Below are 20,597 nucleotides of genomic sequence, written 5' to 3'. Positions count from 1 at the left end.
TCCACATACTTTTGGTCATGTAGTGTATCTTACCTGGCATGCCTGCCGGCAAGGGTGGTAGACTTTAGAAAAGCAAGCAATTACTAAATGAACTGAATAAGACTCACATTCCTTTCAATCTTTAACCCGGATTTCAGCAGAGATACAGAGAAGCATTTGTAGTATATACCTGTATATATAAAAAATAAATAAACATCAGTCAGGATGATGCAGACAGCTCAAGAGGTATGCTTAGATATGCTGAAAAATAAACACATATTTGACATAGAATTAAGCATAATTAAGCAAATTCCACACCCCCAAGCCACCCTCACCTACTTTGTGCCTCCTCAGATTTATGGGGTACATGCCACCCCTGCCATTAAGTATCATCAAGTATTTTCACGGCTTGCTAGAGCATTGGTCTGACGCTTTGGCTTCGAGCATCACGAGTTCGCGCCCAGTGCTGGGCTGCTCTGATATGCATGAACATTTACATTTTAGTGATTTAGCAGACGCTCTTATCCATATACATATACAGTCCCGTGTAGCTCAGTTGGTAGAGCATGGCGTTTGCAACGCCAGGGTTGTGGGTTCGTTTCCCACGGGGGACCAGTATGAAAAAATAATGTATGCACTCACTAACTGTAAGTTGCTCTGGATAAGAGCGTCTGCTAAATTACTAAAATGTAAATGTACACACCAGGGTTGGGTTCAATCCATTTGAATTCCAGTCATTTTAGGAAGTATACTGAAATCCCATTTCTCTTAAATTATTTTAAATGAATAAAACGTAAAATTGGAATTTGGTTCCCTTTCTGAATTAACGAATTTAAATGGAATTGACCCCAACCCTGACACACACATACAAACACATTTGTCGCCTACTAGCCCTCTCACAGCCTTCTTTCTACTTTTTCATAGACCACTGTGACAGTCTCCCTCCCTACCTCTGAGTCCCTCCGTCTACCTTCCTCCCTTGTCTTTATCTAATCTATGTTACCCTTTCTCCTCCATTCACCAGGTTGCTACGCAACTGTGTTCCATTGATCTAAGAGCAGGATGACAGGCACACATAACTGTGATGACGCACACACGCACACATCGTCAGACGCATACACGCATGCATTCACACACACCTTTACATACCTTTATTCCAATTACACCGTTGACACAAAACGAGGGACACAGAGGGAGGGGAAGGAGAAAAGGAGGGGGAACAGGAGAGAGAAAAGGCAAAGAGGTAGCGGAAGAGAGAAATATGGGGCTAGGAGATTGATGCAGCATTTCTTCCATAGTGATACAGATTGCCCCGGTCTCCTCTGCCACCTGGTGGACAAGACATTACATTGTTCTTTACATGTTGTTTTCATTAGTCTATTTTGTGTTGTTCCATGATGGGATTGTTCAGCCTACTTGATTTAAATCCTTACCTAATCCAAACGTTATGATTAAATTAAATGAGTATTATGCATTATGGGTGGGCCTATAAACAGTATACTAATTATGTCCAAAGTTATGATTGTTGAGTGGAAATCTCGAATGTAATTAACTTGTTTAGAAACCAACCATGTTTACAAGATGTGGCTCAATTATGATGATTTTCCAACAGATAAGGCCTATAATTACCACTACAGGGCCAGTGTGATTTGTTCTTGAGTCTTAGTTACAGGATGTGACGTCAATCAGACCGCTGGAAAGAAAACTAGTGATAATGTTTCATGAGTCCTTCTACTGAGCCATTTACTTTGTTCGTATTCTTGTCTTTTATTATTTCTTATTGTTGTTGCGTTGCGGAGAAGGAACCTGCATGTAAGCATTTCGTTTACCATGCGTATATCCGTACATACGACTAAGAAAACTTGAAGATTCAGAATGATAAAATCATCAGCTAAATTAAATTGCTTTGTGCACAGATGATAAACCTCATGAAAATGTAAAACATTAAATTAAATTAAATCATGGTTTCTCTTACTTACCTAGAATGTAGGCATAGAGTAGATTAGAAAGTTGATAATATAGGCAATTTTTTTCGACAGTGACGGAAACGCCACTTCACTGAAGCTGTTGCCAGAAGTAGATAGAATTGCGACAGTAGGGGCAGTGTCGCAAGTGCAGGTTAGGTAGGTAGCCAGCAAGATGACATGTTGATAGGCGCCCACATTGGGAACTGTTCGAATGTGAACGTCATTGCAACGCTTTAACGATATCGATATCGTGTCCGACATTATATTGTTTCCCGTGCTTATTTTTGATTGAGAAACAATTTCGCGTTGGGGAGCCTGTAAGTCAGATGTGATGTCACCGTTAGCAGCCTGTATTTTAGCATTGTGGGACGTGTAATGTAAGCAGCAAACAACGGGGCTTGTTTGTGTATGTATCCCAAATAGCCAACGAAACGGTCGCGCCCGAAGTAGTTTCGAAGAGACTAACATTTTCGAGATTGCACGCGGATATCGGTCTTGTGTCATCAGAACATTTTTCGGGAGAGGAGTGTTTACGTCTCCCTTGTGAGGAAGTGGGATGTGGCCAGAGTGTATTAATGTTGCCGATCAAGATATGAAAATCATTGTAGCAGTGCTTTTGGAGCCTCGCTACATTGTAAATACTAGGTTAGACTTGGTGCTGAACGCGAGCCCATTTGACGAATTCGATGAAGACATCCCTCGGTGTTCGAAATCGTGTGGGGGTCGCTCTGATTACATAATATCAACATGTGAATTATAGATTGCCTATTTGTATTTTATTTTTTGAAAGCTATTGAATTGCTAATGTCAACTCAACATCAGATAATGGACTCATCTTTCGCTTTGGGAAGACTGGAAATCAATAGTCCCATGGTGAACATGGGGACTCGCCTCTCCGGCTCAGTGAAGGAGAAGAACGCTCAGGGAGGATCGCAGGCGGCGCACCTGAACGGATGTGTGCCGCTCTCCCATCAGGTGGCCGGTCATAAGTATGGCGTTGATAAAGTAGGTCAGTGACTGAACTTATCAAATATGTTCTCCTTTCGCCACGGTGCATGTTGTTTATCCACTACTGAGTGACTTTTAATTGTGTAATCTTGGTCTGCATGGTAGAATAGCTCTCTTTTTGTTCAATGACAATACCTCAAAAGCTGACAGAAGTAGGCTAAACTGTTTTCCCAGGATTCTTTATCACCAGGACAACACTATGGAGCAAGCAAGCAAGCCACTGTGATAGGTTTCATAATGTCAGTCAATAACAGAATAGAGCACCTGCTTGTAGCCTTTTGTGTACTTTAGTTGAATCCTGTATTATCGGCTCTCCTATTGTAATCAAGCAACTGAAATCCCGTTTGGCTTCTATCACCACTATCACTCTTGATCATCCACATAGTTGTAGCCTACAAACTCACCAAGCAACTTGCCAGTGGCTATAGCCTAAATCATGAAATAGGCTTACAAATACAATGTCTGAAGTAAGACTCTCTTAGCTGAAACTGAACTGTCAAGAGTAAGAAGAACCAATGTATTATTTCTGTCCCAGTGACAGAGCGCCAGTGTCAGTAAGATGTAATCCTTGTTGTCTCTCTGCTAAGAGCCTTTCAGTTGAATCCTACCCTCAGCCAGGGCATGGGTGTCAGACTCGTATTTAGGTCAAGACTCTTGACACACGCTTAACCTCAGAGTTGATTAAACGCTGACACTTGGAGTGTTCATTTCCTACCGGTGGGAAGGTCAGGCCAGGGTAAATTCTTTGTCATAGACAGTTATATCTAGCTGTAATGCCCAATCCCACAACCAGCCAGTCCATATTCTAATCAGGGTGTTTTCTTCTCAGTTTTCACTTTCACCATTTCAACTGATTTCAGTTGGAAGATTCAAGCTGTGCCTGAGGTAGTAACATTTAGTTGAGTGACGTGCGGTCCATTCTTTTTCACTCCTCTCTATCTAATATTGGAGCAAAGTCTCACACAGTGAGTGTAAAGTGTCATACTTTATATGTTACTGGTGCCCCGGTGTCTTTGATAAGGTACATCGTTTTATGACTTGACGTTAAACACAAGTTAACCTTTGCACTTCTCAGTTGGGTATTACTGGCAAACTGTTTGGCCCATTCTGAATACTTTAGAAATGCATCCTTCCTTTCTCTCTTGAAGTAACTACAATTCTAAAATGGTTGCACAATTGTGAAAGCTAGGGCCCTCTCGCTCACATTCTCCAATCCAGTCATGATTATTTAGCTGGAAGGATGTATTTTTGAAATATTCTGACTTTACCTTTATGCTGCAACCAGTACTAGATCTTTGCTAAGTGTCAGAATGGCCCACACCTTTTGTTTCAACAGGCATATTGCAACATCCTGATGGCACAGTACTCAAACAGCTACAGCCCCCTCCACGAGGTCCTAGAGAGATGCAGTTCTACAGCATGGTAACCATCCACCTTTGATGCTAATATATATATATATATATATATATATATATATATTATTATCTGAAAGTACATTAATTTTCACTTTACAGTGTGTGCTCTATGAAATTGCTTTTAGTTCTGCATGAAGTCACCAAAAAGTCATCCCTTTCAATTCTACAAAATGTTACTTGGGAACAATTTCCCCATGTCAGTTTGAACAAAGTTTATGTTCAAGTTGACGTGTAGATTAAATGAGTTAACAAAAAGTGAGTGATTAGTCCTAAACCATTCTATCGTTCAATCATCCAGAGTAGCTCTTGAGGAAGCTTAGCAGTCTACCCCCTTACAGGGGCTCTGGGGGCCTTTGTTATGGCAATACTGGGCACAGTAATGTAGTCCATATCTCTACTAGCTCAATGGGCAAGGTCAGCACACTCCCCACATATAAACCAGAGGGCTATCTGTTTATTTAAGGGCTTAAGAAAGGTGTTTGCCTCAGCATGTCCACTGCAACAACATTTAGCCAAAGCATTATCAGAGATTTCCACTGGCACCGCTTACTCTCCTATTGTTAAAGTGGACTAAATGTACACAAGATGAAATGGTTGCTTTGGAAATACTCTCTTACAGAGGAATCATGTATTACAAACCTGGCTACTTTCACCACCATCATTTCACTGTAGTGAATGATAAAAGGGAAGGAAAATAATGTTTGTATTGTACTATCGCATTACTCCTAATATTTGTTCTACATGCGACATGTTGGTAAAACAACATCCCAATCAATAAAGACACTGACATTCCCACATAGAGATGGTGAGTAGTTCCCTCAAAGGAGCTGATATGATTAATCAACAAGTATATGTCCTAACTGTCCTTTGCTTCTGACAGGTCTACGCTGAGGACTGCTGTGACCCGTGTCTGTTGGACCTTCAGCATCACCTCCCCAAATACTTTGGCACCTGGTCCTCGCCTGAATCTCCTAATGGTAAACACCGGCCCAAAAATAATCCTTAAACCTACCTGGGATATTATTTCAACATGTACCAGGGCCTGTATTCATAAAGGAACTCAGAGGAGGAGTGCTAATCTAGGATCAGGTCCTCCCTGCCCATAAAATGTTAGTCATTATGATCTAAAAGACTAAACTGATCCTAGGCCAGCACTTCATTCAAAAATACTTTTGTCATTCTGATGGTTTCACAGCAGAGCTCTCTAGCTGTTAAATGTAAACAATCAAGGCAGTGTTCTAATTTGCTACTAGAAAGATGACACTGTAGTGGTGAAACAAAGCCTCCTCTATCATTTTAGTGGCCAAATGTGTTGATTTATAAAAAAATGTCTGTCTCCCACGCCATATTTCTACGCCCTCTGATGACATCACAGAGCTGTACCTGAAACTTGAGGACGTCACTCGGCGTTTCCAGAAGCCCTGTATTATGGACGTGAAGATAGGCCAGAAGAGCTACGACCCCTTTGCCTCCTACGAGAAGCGGGACCAGCAGATCAAGAAGTACCCGCTAATGGAGGAGATTGGCTTCCTGGTTCTCGGAATGAGGGTGAGTCTCCCTCTTCAGCCTCATTATGAGTCCCTCCCATTGGGTTGAAAAGGGCTCTCCAACTGCTACTGCCATTCATGTTACTGAGAGGGGCTATATGAGACCTTGGTGGCAGTACCTTAGGCCGTTTTTACGCTGCAATTATTGAGAGGTATCTAAAAAATACTTGCGACTACTTATTACTGAAGTGTAAAGCTGAGAAATCCTCACGTCTTCCCTTTTTCCACATTTTACAGCCTTATTCTAAAATGGATAAAATAAAAAATATAAATCTCATCAATCTACACACAATAACCCATAATGACAAAGCGAAAACAGGTTTTTATAAACTTTTGCAAATGTATTAAATATGAAAAACAGAAATACCTTATTTACATAAGTATTCAGACCCTTTGCTATGAGACTCGAAATTGAGCTCAGGTGCATCCTGTTTCCATTGATCATCCTTAAGATGTTTCTACAACTTAATTGTAGTCCACCTGTGATAAATTAAATTGATTGGACATGATTTGGAAAGGCACACACCTATCTATATAAGGTCCCACAGTTGACAGTGCATGTTAGAGCAAAAACCAAGCCATGTGTTCAAAGGAATTGTCCGTAGAGCTCCGAGACAGGATGGTGTCGAGGCACAGATCTGGGGAAGGGTACCAAAAAATGTCAGCAGCATTGAAGGTCCCCAAGAACACAGTGGCCTCCATCATTCTTAAATGGAAGAAGTTTGGAACCACCAAGACTCTTCCTAGAGCTGGCCGCCCGGCCAAACTGAGCAGTCGGGGGAGAATGGCCTTGGTCAAGGAGGTGACCAAGAACCCGATGGTCACTCTGACAGAGCTACAGTGTTCCTCTGTGGAGATGGGAGAACGTTCCAGATGGACAACCACCTCTGCAGCACTCCACCAATCAGGCCTTTATGATAGAGTGGCCTGATGGAAGCCACTCTTCAGTAAAAGGCACATGACAGCCCGCTTGGAGTTTGCCAAAAGGCACATAAAGGACTCTCAGACCATGAGAAACAAGATTCTCTGGTCTGATGAAACCAAGATTGAACTCTTTGGCCTGAATGCCAAATGTCACGTCTGGAGGAAACCTGGCACCATCCCTACGGTGAAGCATGGTGGTGGCAACATCATGCTTTGGGGATGTTTTTCAGTGGCAGGGACTGGGAGACTAGTCAGGATCAAGGGAAAGATGAACGGAGCAAAGTACAGAGAGATCCTTGATGAAAACCTACTCCAGAGCGCTCAGGACCTCAGACTGGGGTGAAGGTTCACCTTCCAACAGGACAACGACCATAAGCACACAGCCAAGACAACGCAGGAGTGGCTTCTGGACAAGTCTCTGAATGTCCTTGAGTGGCCCAGCCAGAGCCCGGACTTGAACTCGATCAAACAGTTCTGGAGAGACCTGAAAATAGCTGTGCAGCAACGCTCCCCATCCAACCTGACAGAGCTTGAGAGGATCTGCAGAGAAGAATGGGAGAAACTTCCCAAATACAGGTGTGTGAAGCTTGTAGCGTCATACCCATGAAGACTCAAGGCTGTAATCATTGCCAAAGGTGCTTCAACAAAGTACTGAGTAAAGGGTTTGAATACTTATTTAAATGTAATATTTACATGTTTTATTTTTTGTGAAAAAATTCAAGAGGTCTGAATACTTTCGAAAGCACTGATATGGTCATTTTGACCATCATGGCTCAGACAGTTTTTGTCGTTTCATGATGTTGATCTCGAAGTACTGCTAGACTGTAAAATACACATATTTAGGAAAAGACAGGGACAGGTGGGTTCAAAGTTTTATTGTAATGAAGTTATTGAATCTACTAAATTGATAATCATTAGTGGTTACTTGGCATTAGTAACCATTTGAGAAAGTAAAGATGGAGAAGGGCAGAATGTGAGGTTGTTTCTATATGAAGGGTTGTTTAGATCACTACTGATATTCACTGTGTTTATTATATTAATAGTTTATGTCAAGGTGTTATGTCAAGGTTGTCATGGTGAGAAAAATAAAGTTTAAAGAAAAACTTTTGCCAGACCTCAACTCAAACATTAGGAACACCTGCTCTTTCTATGATATAGACTGACCAGGTGAATCCAGGTGAAAGCTTTGATCCCCTATTGATGTAATCTGTTAAATCCACTTGTGTAGATGAAGGGGAGGAGACAGGTTAAAGAAGGATTTTTAAGCCTTGACACAATAGAGACATGGATTGTGTATGTGTGCCATTCAGAGGGTGAATGGGCAAGACAAAAGATTGACAGTAAGTGCCTTTTGAAGGGGGTATAGTAGTAGGTGCCAGGTTTGAGTGTGTCAAGAACTGCAATGCTGCTGGGTTTTTCACGCTCAACAGTTTCCCGTGTCTATCAAGAATGGCCCACCACCCAAAGGACATCCAGCCAATTTGACACAACTGTGGGAAGCATTGGAGTCTATGTGGGCCAGCATCCCTGTGGAACGCTTTCAACACTAGAGTCCATGTCCCAATGAATTGAGGCTGTTCTGAGGGCAAAAGGGACGTGCAACTCAATATTAGGAAGGTCTTTCTAATGTTTTGTACACTCAGTGTTGTTTTGTACACTCACTAGTGTTGAACAAGTAGAATCAATACCCGATGACCTCATCTCCGCCATCAGACTAGTTGTTTTCCGTTAACATGGTAATCACAGGAACACAATGGCAATAATCCCTCAAAGGGATTTTACCAGGTGTTGATAAACTTACCTGGGCAGCCGAACATGAGCTAGAAGGACAATCCAAAGATGGTTGTGTTTTGGTCAAGTGTTTTTGCAACAATATCTTATGGTTGGAGTCAATGTAGAAGTGTGCCCTCTGCTTGCCATTTTTGGTCTACCACCTATTGGTTTAATGGTGCCCAGGGCAATGCAGGATGCAATCGCTTTTGGTAGTATCCTAGCCAAGAGACGCATAGTCCTTGAGTGGGAAAATGTTCACCCACCATAGCACAGTTGATGGCTGCAGGATTTGATTCACTTTGTAAAACTACACTTTAAAAGGGAAAATGTATGTATTTCATTCCAAAATTATGTATTTCATTCCTTCTACAGAGGGCAGACCCTCCTTTTGACTTGGAAATTGCTTGCTTGACTGTTGATGCTGCTTTTGTTATCATTTATTTTTTAATATCTGATTTGCCTCCATTCTGTATGGCTGGCTTGGTCCTGCTGAGAATCTGCTACCATACTTGTCCATATACCTTTGAGCGTTGTTGCTTTTCCCTGGTTCTGACCCCTTTCGGTCCCGGGACCAGGATTGAGAAACACTGCCTTTGAACAGTGTTAAAATATCCATGACCTTGAGTGTACCTGATCCTCTGACCCATCTAACTGTACATGTACAGTCCACTTCCAGAATGATTGGCACCCTTGATAAAGATGAGCAAAAAATACTGTATAAAATATATAATACAAATACTTATACAATTGCACGGATAAAGAGATTTTGTTTAACAAGTAATATTATTTTTCTCAAAGATACATTCCCTGCATATTTATACAGTGAAGCTATAACATTTTCATACAGGTGTTTCATACAGTATGAGGCGACAGTACAGAATGTCACCTTTTATTTGAGGTTATTTTCATACATACAGTGAGTTGCAAAATTATTTGGACAGAGGCTCATTTTGTTGTTTTGGCTCTTGGATTTGAAATGATAAAATGACTTAGGTTAAAGTGCAGACTGTCAGCTTTAATTTGAGGGTATTTTCATCCATATTGGATGAACCATTTAGAACAGCCCTTTTTGTACATAGTCCTCCATTTTAGGGAACCAAAAGTATTTACACAAATTCACTTACACTATGTTTATTACAAAAGTTTAGTATTTGGTCCCATATTCCTAGCACGCAATGACTACATCAAGCTTGTGACTCCACAAACTTGTTGGATGCATTTGCAATTTGTTTTAGATTATTTTGTGCCCAATAGAAATGAATGGTAAATAGTGTATTGTGTCATTTTGAAATCACTTCTATTGTAAATAAGAATATAATATGTTTCTGAACACGGCTACATTAAGGTGGATGCTACCATGATTACTGATAATCCTCAATTAATCGTGAATAATGATTAGTGAGAAAGTTAGAGGCACAAACATCATTACATTTTACATTTACATTTTAGTCATTTAGCAGACGCTCTTATCCAGAGCGACTTACAGTTAGTGAATACATTTATTTTATTTATTTTTTATTTTAATACTGGCCCCCCATGGGAATCGAACCCACAACCCTGGCGTTGCATACCCCCAAGACATGCTAAACTCTCACCATTACCAATAAGAGGGGAGGTAATTTTTTGGGGGGAGGTATGATATTTATGTCTCCGCAAGGCATAGTCTAAAATAATGTTTTAGCATACAATATAGCACAGTGTTTGTATTTATTTTATGGTCTTTTTTGCTAATCTATTTCAAGGGTGCAAAAAATTTGAGGTGACTAACTGTATGAAGTAATCTGAAATTGTAAATCATGACGTGTAATAACCTGAAATATGGAAATAGAATGAATATATATAAAAAATAGAAAACAAAAAAGAGATAGGAAGGATAATTTACAGTGCATTCGGAAAGTATTCAGACATCTTGACTTTTTTCCATATTTTGTTACGTTACAGCCTTATTCTAAAATGGATTACATTGTTTTTCCCCGCTCATCAATTTACACACAATACCCCATAATGACAAAGCAAAAACAGGTTTTTAGACTTTTTAAATGTATTAAAAATAAAAAACGGAAATATCACATTTACAAAACTATTCAGACCCTTTACACAGTACTTTGTTGAAGCACGTTTGGCAGTGATTACAGCCTCAAGTGTTCTTGGGTATGATGATAAAAGCTTGGCAAACCTGTATTTGGGGAGTTTCTCCCATCTGCAGATCTTCACACCACTGATGGGTTGGATGGGGAGCGCCGCTGCACAGCTATTTTCAGGTCTCTCCAGAGATGTTCGATCGGGTTCAAGCCCGGGCTCTGGCTGGGCCACTCAAGTACATTCAGAGACTTGCCCGAAGCCACTCCTGCATTGTCTTGGCTGTGTGCTTCCTGTTGGAAGGTGAACCTTCACCCCAGTCTGATGTCCTGAGCGCTCTGGAGCAGGTTTTTATCAAGGATCTCTCTGTACTTTGCTCCGTTCATTTAATCTTTCCCTCGATCCTGACTAGTCTCCCGGTCCCAGCCGCTGAAAACCATCCCCACAGCATGATGCTGCCACCACCATGCTTCACCGTAGGGATGGTGCCAGGTTTCCTCCAGACGTGACGCTTGGCATTCAGGCCAAAGAGTTTAATCTTGGTTTCATCAGACCAGAGAATCTTGTTTCTCATGGTCAGAGTCTTTTAGTTGCCTTTTGGCAAACTCCAAGCAGGCTGTCATGTGCCTTTTACTGAGGAGTGGCTTCCGTCTGGCCACCCTACCATAAAGGCCTGATTGGTGGAGTGCTGCAGAGATGGTTGTCCTTCTGGAACGTTCTCCCATCTCCAAAGAGGAACTCTGGAGCTCTGTCAGAGTCACCATCTGATTCTTGGTCACCTCCATGGCCAAGGCCCTTCTCCCCCGACTGCTCAGTTTGGCCGGGTGGCCAGCTCTAGGAAGAGTCTTGGTGGTTCCAAACTTCTTCCATTTAAGAATGATGGAGGCCACTTGGGGACTTTCAATGCTGCAGACATTTTTGGTTACCCTTCCCCAGATCTGTGCCTCAATACAATCGTGTCTCGGAGCTCTACAGACAATTCCTTCATCCTCATGGCTTGGTTTTTGCTCTGACATGCACTGTCAACTGTGGGACCTTTATATAGACAGGTGTGTGCCTTTCCAAATCATGTCCAATAAATTGAATTTACCACAGGTGAACTCCAATTAAGTTGTAGAAACGTCCCAAGGATGATCAATGGAAACAGGATGCAGCTGAGCAAAATGTAAGAGTCTCATAGCAAAGGGTCTGAATACTTATGTCAATTTTTTTTATTTTTAAGACATTTGCAAACATTTCTAAAAACCTGTTTTCGATTTGTCATTATGGGGTATTGTGTGTAGATTGAGGATAAAACATTAAAAATCAATTTTAGAATGTGGAAAAAGTGAAGGGGTCTGAATACTTTCCGAATGCACTGTACATGCATCTCATTAGCCCAACGTCACCTGTTCCAATTCCCCAGTTCCTGTCTGACTGGCTTCACACCTCACACACGTTTAGGTTAATGTTTATGTGAAGAGTTCAATATCTCATTCAGGTCCATTCTGAAGTCTCTCTGTTTGAACACAGGGTTGGTCGTCACTGACCAATCAATCACACAGGGCTAAAACCAACATACCACTATTCTACCATTCCATAATGACTTACAGGAGAGCAAAGTCCTCATCTCCACCCCATGGACCAAAGCCAGCCTATGGCGTGTTGTAATATAGTTGAATGGCCCCCCCGACAACAGGATTGTTGTGTTTTTAGATTTACATAGTGGATTAAGTATAGAGCAGCTTTCAGTGTTGCCTTGGCCGTATATGGAAAACTCAATGCGTCTCTATCCTCAGACTTTTTTTAAATAGTTATGCCATTCGCATGATTTCAATACAGCTGGACTGCAAAATACTACCACATGCTATATAGATTTATTGACCAGTTCACTGAACTGAACATGGCCTTACACGTCAGTATATTTACAGTGCATTCGGAAAGTATTCATACCCCTTGACTTTTTCCACATTTTGTTACGTTACAGCCTTATTCTAAAATGGGTTAAATACATGTTTTCCCCTCATCAATCTAGACACAATACCCCATAATGACAAAGTGAAAACAGGTTTTTAGATATTTTTGCAAATGTATTAAAAATAAAAAATAAACCTTATTTACATAACTATTCAGACCCTTTGCTATGAGACTCAAAATTGAGCTCCGGTGCATCCTGTTTCCATTGATCATCCTTGAGATGTTTCTACAACCTGATTGGAGTCCATCTGTGGTAAATTCAATTAATTGGACATGATTTGGAAAGGCACACACCTGTCTATAAAAGGTCCCACGGTTGACAGTGCATGTCAGAGCAAAAACCAAGCCATGAGGTCCAAGGAACTGTCCGTAGAGCTCCGAGACAGGATGGTGTCGAGGCACAGATCTGGGGAGGGGTACCAAAAAATGTCTACAGCATTGAAGGTCCCCAAGAACAAAGTGGCCTCCATCATTCTTAAATGGAAGAAGTTTGGAACCACCAAGACTCTTCCTAGAGCTGGCTGCCCAGCCAAACTGAGCAATCAGGGGAGAAGGGCCTTGGTCAGAGAGGTGAACAAAAACCCGATTTAGCACTCTGACAGAACTCCAGAGTTCCTCTGTGGAGATGGGAGAGCCTTCCAGAAGGACAACCATCTCTGCAGCACTCCACCAATCAGGCCTTTATGGTAGTGGCCAGACGGAAGCCACTCCTCAGTAAAAGGCACATGACAGTGCGCTTGGAGTTTGCCAAAAGGCACCTAAAGGACTCTCAGACCATGAGAAACAAGATTCTCTGGTCTGATGAAACCAAGATTGATTTCTTTGGCCTAAATGTCAAGTGTCATGTCTGGAGGAAACCTGGCATCATCCCTACGGTGAAGCATGGTGGTGGCAGCATCATGCTGTGGGGATGTTTTTCAGCGGCAGGGACTGGGAGACTAGTCGAGGGAAAGATGAACGGAGCAAAGTACAGAGAGATCCTTGATGAAAACCTGCCCCAGAGCGCTCAGGACCTCAGAATGGGGCGAAGGTTCACCTTCAAACAGGACAACGACCCTAAGCACACAGCCACGACAACGCAGAAGTGGCTTCGGGACATGACTCTGAATGTCCTTGAGTGGCCCAGCCAGAGCCCGGACTTGAACCTGATCGCACATCTATGGAGAGACCTGAAAATAGCTGTGCAGCGATGCTCCTGACAGAGCTTGAGAAGATATGCAGAGAAGAATGGAAGAAACTCCCCAAATACAGGTGTGCCAAGCTTGTAGCGTCATACCCAAGAAGACTCGAGGCTGTAATCGCTGCCAAAGGTGCTTCAACAAAGTACTGAGTTAAAGGGTCTGCATTCTTATGTAAATGTGATATTTCAGTTTTAAACTGTTTTTGCTTTGTCATTATGGGGTATTGTGTGTAGATTGATGAGGAAAAAAAAAACAATTTCATCTATTTTAGAATAAGGCTGTAAAGTAACAATGTGGAAAAAGTCAAGTGGTCTGAATTCCCACGGGGGGCCAGTATGAAATAATGTATGCACTCACTAACTGTAAGTCGCTCTGGATAAGAGCGTCTGCTAAATGACTAAAAGGTAAAATGTAATACTTTCCGAATGCACTGTACATACCTGAAAAGTGCACGCCGACCAAAGGTATTTGAATGCATGCAAAATAGTCTAACCAGGTAAACGCCCCACTTTGCCAGTCTATTATCTTGCCTGTGTAACTACTGTGTAACCAATTTTGTAGTTACTAGCATGTGTAACCTAGCACATTGTTGCACGCACTGATTGGAGTCATCTCGTTAGTCAGGATGTGTTTCACCTGCGCAGGCCCACTTGGTATTTAAGACCTGCTGGCCCAGTGCATCAGTTGGAGAGGAGATGTTGGGAGAACTACACCTCACGTTAGCTCTTCCACCTTTGAGAGCTGAACAAAGCCTTCATCTGGCAGTTTTTCTTCATATCCGTTGGTACTTCCTATCCTAAGTTGGTGTTTTTATTTTATTTTATTTTGTCTGTTCTCAATCAAGTCCAGGGGGCGTCCATGGTGGGTTTAAGACCCTACTCTAGTTGCTTGGCCAGCACCAAGTAGTCACACCCATGGATGCCTTTTAGAACCCATTCTAAAACCCCACCTGTTTTGTTGTGGTTGTCAGTGACTCATTTGTTGCCTTTTTCTGTGAACGACGACATTTTGAGTTTGTCTTTTGGGAACATAACAGTAGGCTCTAGGGAGGTCAGTAATAGGAAGCCTCTAGCCATCAGTAGAACAGGATGGAGCAACCTTCTATCTGACTGATCTCAGATCTGTTGACTAGGACCTCTCCATTACCCCAATCACCATTATGCCCTCCCCTCCTCTGGGTGTTCCTCACAGGTCTCTGAGGGTCATGATAACTGTTTTTTCTCCTTCAGTCCCACGCTGTGGAGTAAACAGTGAACATGCTTCAATTAGGCTACAATTTGTCTCTTTCAAATACTCTATAATATTAACTCAATATTCAATCAGCAAATAAATGAGTAGTAGTTCCTGTCATACTCTGCTTTGGGAAATGAATGTTGAGGACCACCGGTATAGTTTTCACTTCTGGAATATTTGGCATAGGATCTGCACTGGCAAGCTCTGTCATACCAGGTTGTCTTCTCACCCATCTTACAGCTCCTCTTACTAGTCAATAAGGTAGACTAGTAAGTGAATAAGATTCATTATAGGCTTTATAAGAACACAGACCTTCAGCATGAGGGTCATCCACTGACATGCCCTGTGTTTGCCCCAGGGTCAAAGGCTTTCTGGCACGGAGCATGGAAAAATCTGCTTATCTGCTGTGTGTGACCACAAAGTGATAAGACTCATTGCTGATAATGATGTTCCTGATTGCAGTGATAGAGGGAGGAATCCCTCTGGTAAATACAATAGTTTTGCTCCTCTCAGCATGGGCATGGAATTATTGTCTCTGAGTCCTCACAGACTTCTGAGTTATACTCACATTGCTATTAATATCACAGAAAAAAATATGTATCATATTATGTCACGTGTATATATGTGCATCATATTAGAAATGTTTTGAGCAAATTGGGTTTATATATAATTTCACCACCAGAGGGAGTATTCCACCCATGATTGTATCATGGAGAAGTCATTTTGAGTTTGTTATATAGAGACCCGTCATCTCCTTTGAAGTTTTGGAGCGGTGCTTGTTAGTGCTTCCATATGAGAACAAACAATAGGCCTATGTGCTGCATCTAACTGTTTATTGCCGTTAATGTAATTCTTCCTTCTGTCTTTCAAACCCTACAGGTGTACAAGGTGAACTCTGACGGCTATGACTCGTATGATCAACATTACGGACGAGGCCTTCTCAAGGACACCATCAAAGACGGTGAGCTCCTGAGACAATAATAACCCTGTCACAAAATAAACAACATTATATCCTTCTGTGTATTTCCACATGGTTTAGATTGTAGTTGCTAGCCAAACTTGCTCTCAATTAGGAAAACGCTTCGGGTATCATCTAAACAGATCAAATCATCACCATCATTTCTTATCAGAAAACATTGTATTCCTCAACAACAACAATAATGACCTCTCCCATTCCTCTCCCAGGTTTATCAAAATTCTTCTGTAATGGGAAGAGTCTGAGAAAAGACGCCATCACTGCCAGTATCCTGAAGGTCCAGAACATCCTGAGATGGTTCGAGGGCCAGATCCAGTTAACCTTCTATGCCAGCTCCCTGTTGTTTGTATATGAGGGCCTGCCTCCTCCCAACCCCGAGGGCCACGTCCCCAGGGGCCTCCCAGAGAAGACCACATCTTCCGCTGACGCCTGCTGCGAGCCCAATGAAGACGTACTGGAATACAACAACAACATTTGTGCTGCCGTGCCGCTCGACTACAGCCTGTCCACCATGTACGCCATGCACAAGAAGGGCTGCACCCAGGGTCACCATGGCAACATAACTGCCACCAGCAACACCACAACAGACCCCAACCCCACCAACCCCAAGGAGCACAACAGCACGTGGAAGTGCCCAGGTCTGGTGTCGGCGGAGCAACCCAACGGCAACGGTATCAAAGCCCAACTGGAAGAAGAGGAACAGGGGGTGGTGGGGGAGGTAGGCCAGGGTGAGCCGCATCCAGAGCAGAGGGCCAGCGAAGTGGAGGTGAGGATGATTGACTTTGCTCACGTCTTCCCCAGCGAGAGCCAGGACCAAGGCTACATCTACGGCCTGAAACACTTGCTGGAGGTGCTGCAGCAGATCCTCCACCAATAACCTTCTCTCTCCAGTGGTTTGTCTCTCATTGGGGAAGTCAAGTGTACCCATCTGTGTTTTACTGTGTGAATGGAGGATTTGTAGCCCCCCCTCCCCCCAGTCCATTCCCTCGTCCCCTCGCCCCGTGATTCACTGCACTATATGCACTATATCAATGAAGTCATTTCTCCATAACTCTTTGTCCGATGTATGTGCTTCTTGATTTCTAACCACTGTTAACAGGTATCTAACTCAGGTAAACTACTGTAATCAATACTCAAATGATTATCCCTAAAGAGTACCCTCGTTTTGTTGGCTTGCTGATCATATGTTTTATATTTTATATAATTTGCCTAAGTGTATATCTTCATGTTTTATTTCAGATCCTTTTGTCTTTAATTGTCCCATAATGATTTGTATTTATCCATTTTAAGTTAAACTCAGTAGAGGTTACGTACTTTTAGCATTGCTGTTCTCTATCTAGCTATATATTTTGCTTCCAAATTGCCTTACCTGTTCTTCTTAAAACCTGTATCCTTGCAGTGATACTTGTTCATTATTGACTTTTAAGATTATATTAATCTCGGAAACCAAGAACTAAAATCTTGTTTAATTGTGTCAGATGCTCTATTAAATTCTCAGGGGAGATGTTAAGAGATACTAACACGACTTGTGAAGTCTCCACCCCCTCTAAACGGAAACACTCTGCAAGTCTATGGGCCAAATGTCCCCATCACTTCTGAAATTCGAAAGATCCGAGCACCTATGAAATCGTGATTTGTCCAAATGATTAGTGACACAAAATCAGCATACCAGAAAAAAGTTCCTCGTAAGTCATCACATCCCACAGTCTGTTGACAGATGCTACTACCATTTATGTTACGTGTGTTTTTCCAATGAGGGATTAAGATGATATATATGACAGATTTTCCTCCCTCTGCCCACTACACTGTGTCATGGTCTGTTTAATTGTAAAGAAATGCAATATGCTGCTGTGATGACAATGAATTAACAAACTGACCAGAGAGAGATTTTGAGTTTGTTGATCTAGTGATTCATGTTCAGAGGAATAGAATGCCAAAGTACTGGTCTTTTTTGGAGAGGGAGCAAGGTCTGGATAGAGTTCTAAACTTGAAGGCCTGGAAGTGGATTAGATCCTTGTTGTTGTCAGTACCCCGACAATGCTTCCGTAGTGTGATCTCTATCAAGATATTGTCAATTGTTTAAGTGAAGAGAAATGTTGTTTTCTTTTGCATCTTCTTAACCCTGATAGCTATAGAATGTTTGATTTATTATTTTAACAGAAGATATGCAGATATTTTCAAAGATATGCAGACAGTGCTACATTTCTATGTTTGATTTTAAACTAATACCAAAAGACAAAATATTTTGGATGATAATCTTATCAGTAAAATACTTGACGATTTAGTACATATTTTAAATGGTAAGGAGGAAGAACCTTTATGAGAGATGTTTACAGTCTTTTGAAGATATTTTGACTGTTATTATCGATGCCTTATTTCTTTCTACTCCATATATTAATTTCAAACGTTTATCATTCTGGCAGCTTTACATTTTTACATCTACTCAAAATGTCTTCATTCTATTGTTCCAACAACTCCTTAGCAAGCGACCAGCTTCAGCATTTTGCAACAGGGCATTGTTTATTTTAGTAAAAGTCTCAAAATTGTAGATAAAGAAAGGGTGGTAATGATTTACGTTACAGTAACACTATCTTCATTAAGTACTCATAACCCATCTATAAGCACTTTCAACTTTTAAACATTTCATAACATTTTGTGTTTATAGATGTGCTATCAGTGGCCTATGCTTATGGAGGTACAGTAATGTCAGTCGTTACTGAATAAGGGACCTCTAAGATGGTTGTTTACTATTGACACCCTCTGCAGCTCCTTTGGAAGTTGTAATACATTAGAACCACAACGGGTAGATAGTACACTATATAAAGACTTTACATTTCATCTTGGTGAAGTCAAATAGCGACTTGTTCTACAATGAGTTGAAATCTCTTGTTTACACACCAGTTCTATTTTATGGGTAAATTGTGTCTTCATATAGTTAATGGGCAAGAAGTTAACAAAAATGGTTTTGTTTTGTGTTTGCTGAAGTCTGCTATTCTTTAAAAAACTAAACCAATAATGCACTGAAAAACAAATGAATATAGCTAATGTATAAAATCTGTCCCTTTGCTGTGAACTAACCAATGACTTTCCCTGTGTGGAAATGTTGTTTCATTTATCCACAAAGTTGTTTTATATAATACCTGACTGAAATGTCTAAGTTGGTGTATTGAAACACTCATATGGCATTTGGCAAGACTGGATTTTGTCTTTAGACTTCAGCTAATCAGAAGTGAGTTATCATTATTGTATATACAGGACAAACTCAATTTCTCTCAAAGATTTTTTGCAACAAACTGTAGCTAAGTAGTCAGATGATTGATTTGGTTAGTGGGATCAACAACGTATTTTCCAGCTTGTTGTCATTATTGTTCTGGAACCTTATTTACATAGGCTGCATATAGACAGGCATCCCAAATCTTATTTGTATTTACTAATTGGTCTTTTAACCAATCAGATCAATCCTGAAAAATATCTGATGTGATTAGTCAAAAGACCAGTTAGTGGAAATAAAACTGAATTGGGCTGCCTGTCTAAACGCAGCCATAGTCTCAGGGTATGAGTGTAGAGGTGTAGTCAGTTCGCTTGAACGTTTGCTACGTTGCGGAACAGTTTGTACTAAAGACACGTTTCTCCAAAACTTTTTTGTACGTTCTTGAAAAGACGGGTACGTTCGCTCCAGTTTGGTGGGTGTGGTGAGGTGTGGCTTGTACCAATGAGTGATGTATTTAAAGGGCAGTGGACATGCTCACAGCATTTCACAACCTAACCCCTCCCCGTTTTTCAACTGGTCGTTCAGTACAGCACTGTTTCTGTTCAATTGAACGTTCCAGAACTAGTTACTAAACGCAGCCCTGACATAGCATCAGTTTTGCCTACATTTTGCATAATTAATATGATTATATGGAGAGGTGGGACCTGAACCTAGATCAACACTCCTACTCTGAGACACTTTTGTAAATACGGACCCTGGGTTTCGTTGAACCTTGACTGGTCTTCCTGTGGTCTGGAATAATATGGAGTATAGTATCAGTGCTGTCAGAATGTTCTCTTTGGAAATTCCCCATCTGTTCTTCAGTTCTGACGTATACAGTAACATGAAATGCAGGGGAAATGATGATGTGTATCTGCGGTTTCTCTCTCATATCGGATTGCAATTGATGACTAATTACTACTTTTGTAAATGACATATATGAATATGTATAATAGGTAGACGGATTCAATAATGGCTGTATATTTGGCAGATTATAATTACTAATAAAATTCCTAATGAAAATCTGGTTCTTTTAACTTCTTTTTCTTGTAGTCTTTGAATCCATGTATTTTCTCCTCACTTCCATTTTCCTTAATGTGCAGACTGAATAAAGAATAACCTATAGATTACAGTATAATGTAAGTGCTGAAAAGGAGGGAATTGTTGACTAGAGCCTCAGGTTTTGCTTCTGTCTCTAGCTCAATGCCATTTTTATTTACTGCTATTACCTTGTCTCTATAGCTTCCATATAATACAATATAGCAATTCTCTGGTTTCAGCACCATAAAAAAAGACATGAAATGAAATT

General features: G+C 41.2%; 1 protein-coding gene across 1 annotated transcript; it reads left to right on the top strand.

The window, feature by feature from the left end:
• Positions 1-1,869: 1,869 nt before the first annotated feature.
• LOC121547349 (inositol polyphosphate multikinase) lies at positions 1,870-20,305 on the top strand. Its single transcript, XM_041858565.2, has 6 exons — positions 1,870-2,955; positions 4,291-4,376; positions 5,250-5,346; positions 5,745-5,917; positions 15,942-16,023; positions 16,248-20,305. The coding sequence occupies exons 1-6, from the start codon at positions 2,751-2,753 to the stop codon at positions 16,913-16,915; spliced, it is 1,311 nt and encodes a 436-aa protein (XP_041714499.1). The 5' UTR covers positions 1,870-2,750; the 3' UTR covers positions 16,916-20,305.
• Positions 20,306-20,597: the final 292 nt, after the last annotated feature.

This window comes from Coregonus clupeaformis, chromosome 31 (genome assembly GCF_020615455.1).
Source record: "Coregonus clupeaformis isolate EN_2021a chromosome 31, ASM2061545v1, whole genome shotgun sequence".
NCBI classification, from domain to species: domain Eukaryota; kingdom Metazoa; phylum Chordata; class Actinopteri; order Salmoniformes; family Salmonidae; genus Coregonus; species Coregonus clupeaformis.
Note: the sequence above shows the minus strand (reverse complement) of the source record. Positions and strands in the feature narration are given on the sequence as shown.

Bases quoted from the DNA above. Each gene is read 5' to 3' on its own strand.
- LOC121547349 (XM_041858565.2), top strand. From the start codon at position 2,751: ATGTCAACTCAACATCAGATAATGGACTCATCTTTCGCTTTGGGAAGA. The intron at 5,918-15,941 runs GTGAGTCTCCCT...CAAACCCTACAG, and splicing joins TCCTGGTTCTCGGAATGAGG to GTGTACAAGGTGAACTCTGA. The intron at 16,024-16,247 runs GTGAGCTCCTGA...TTCCTCTCCCAG, and splicing joins CAAGGACACCATCAAAGACG to GTTTATCAAAATTCTTCTGT.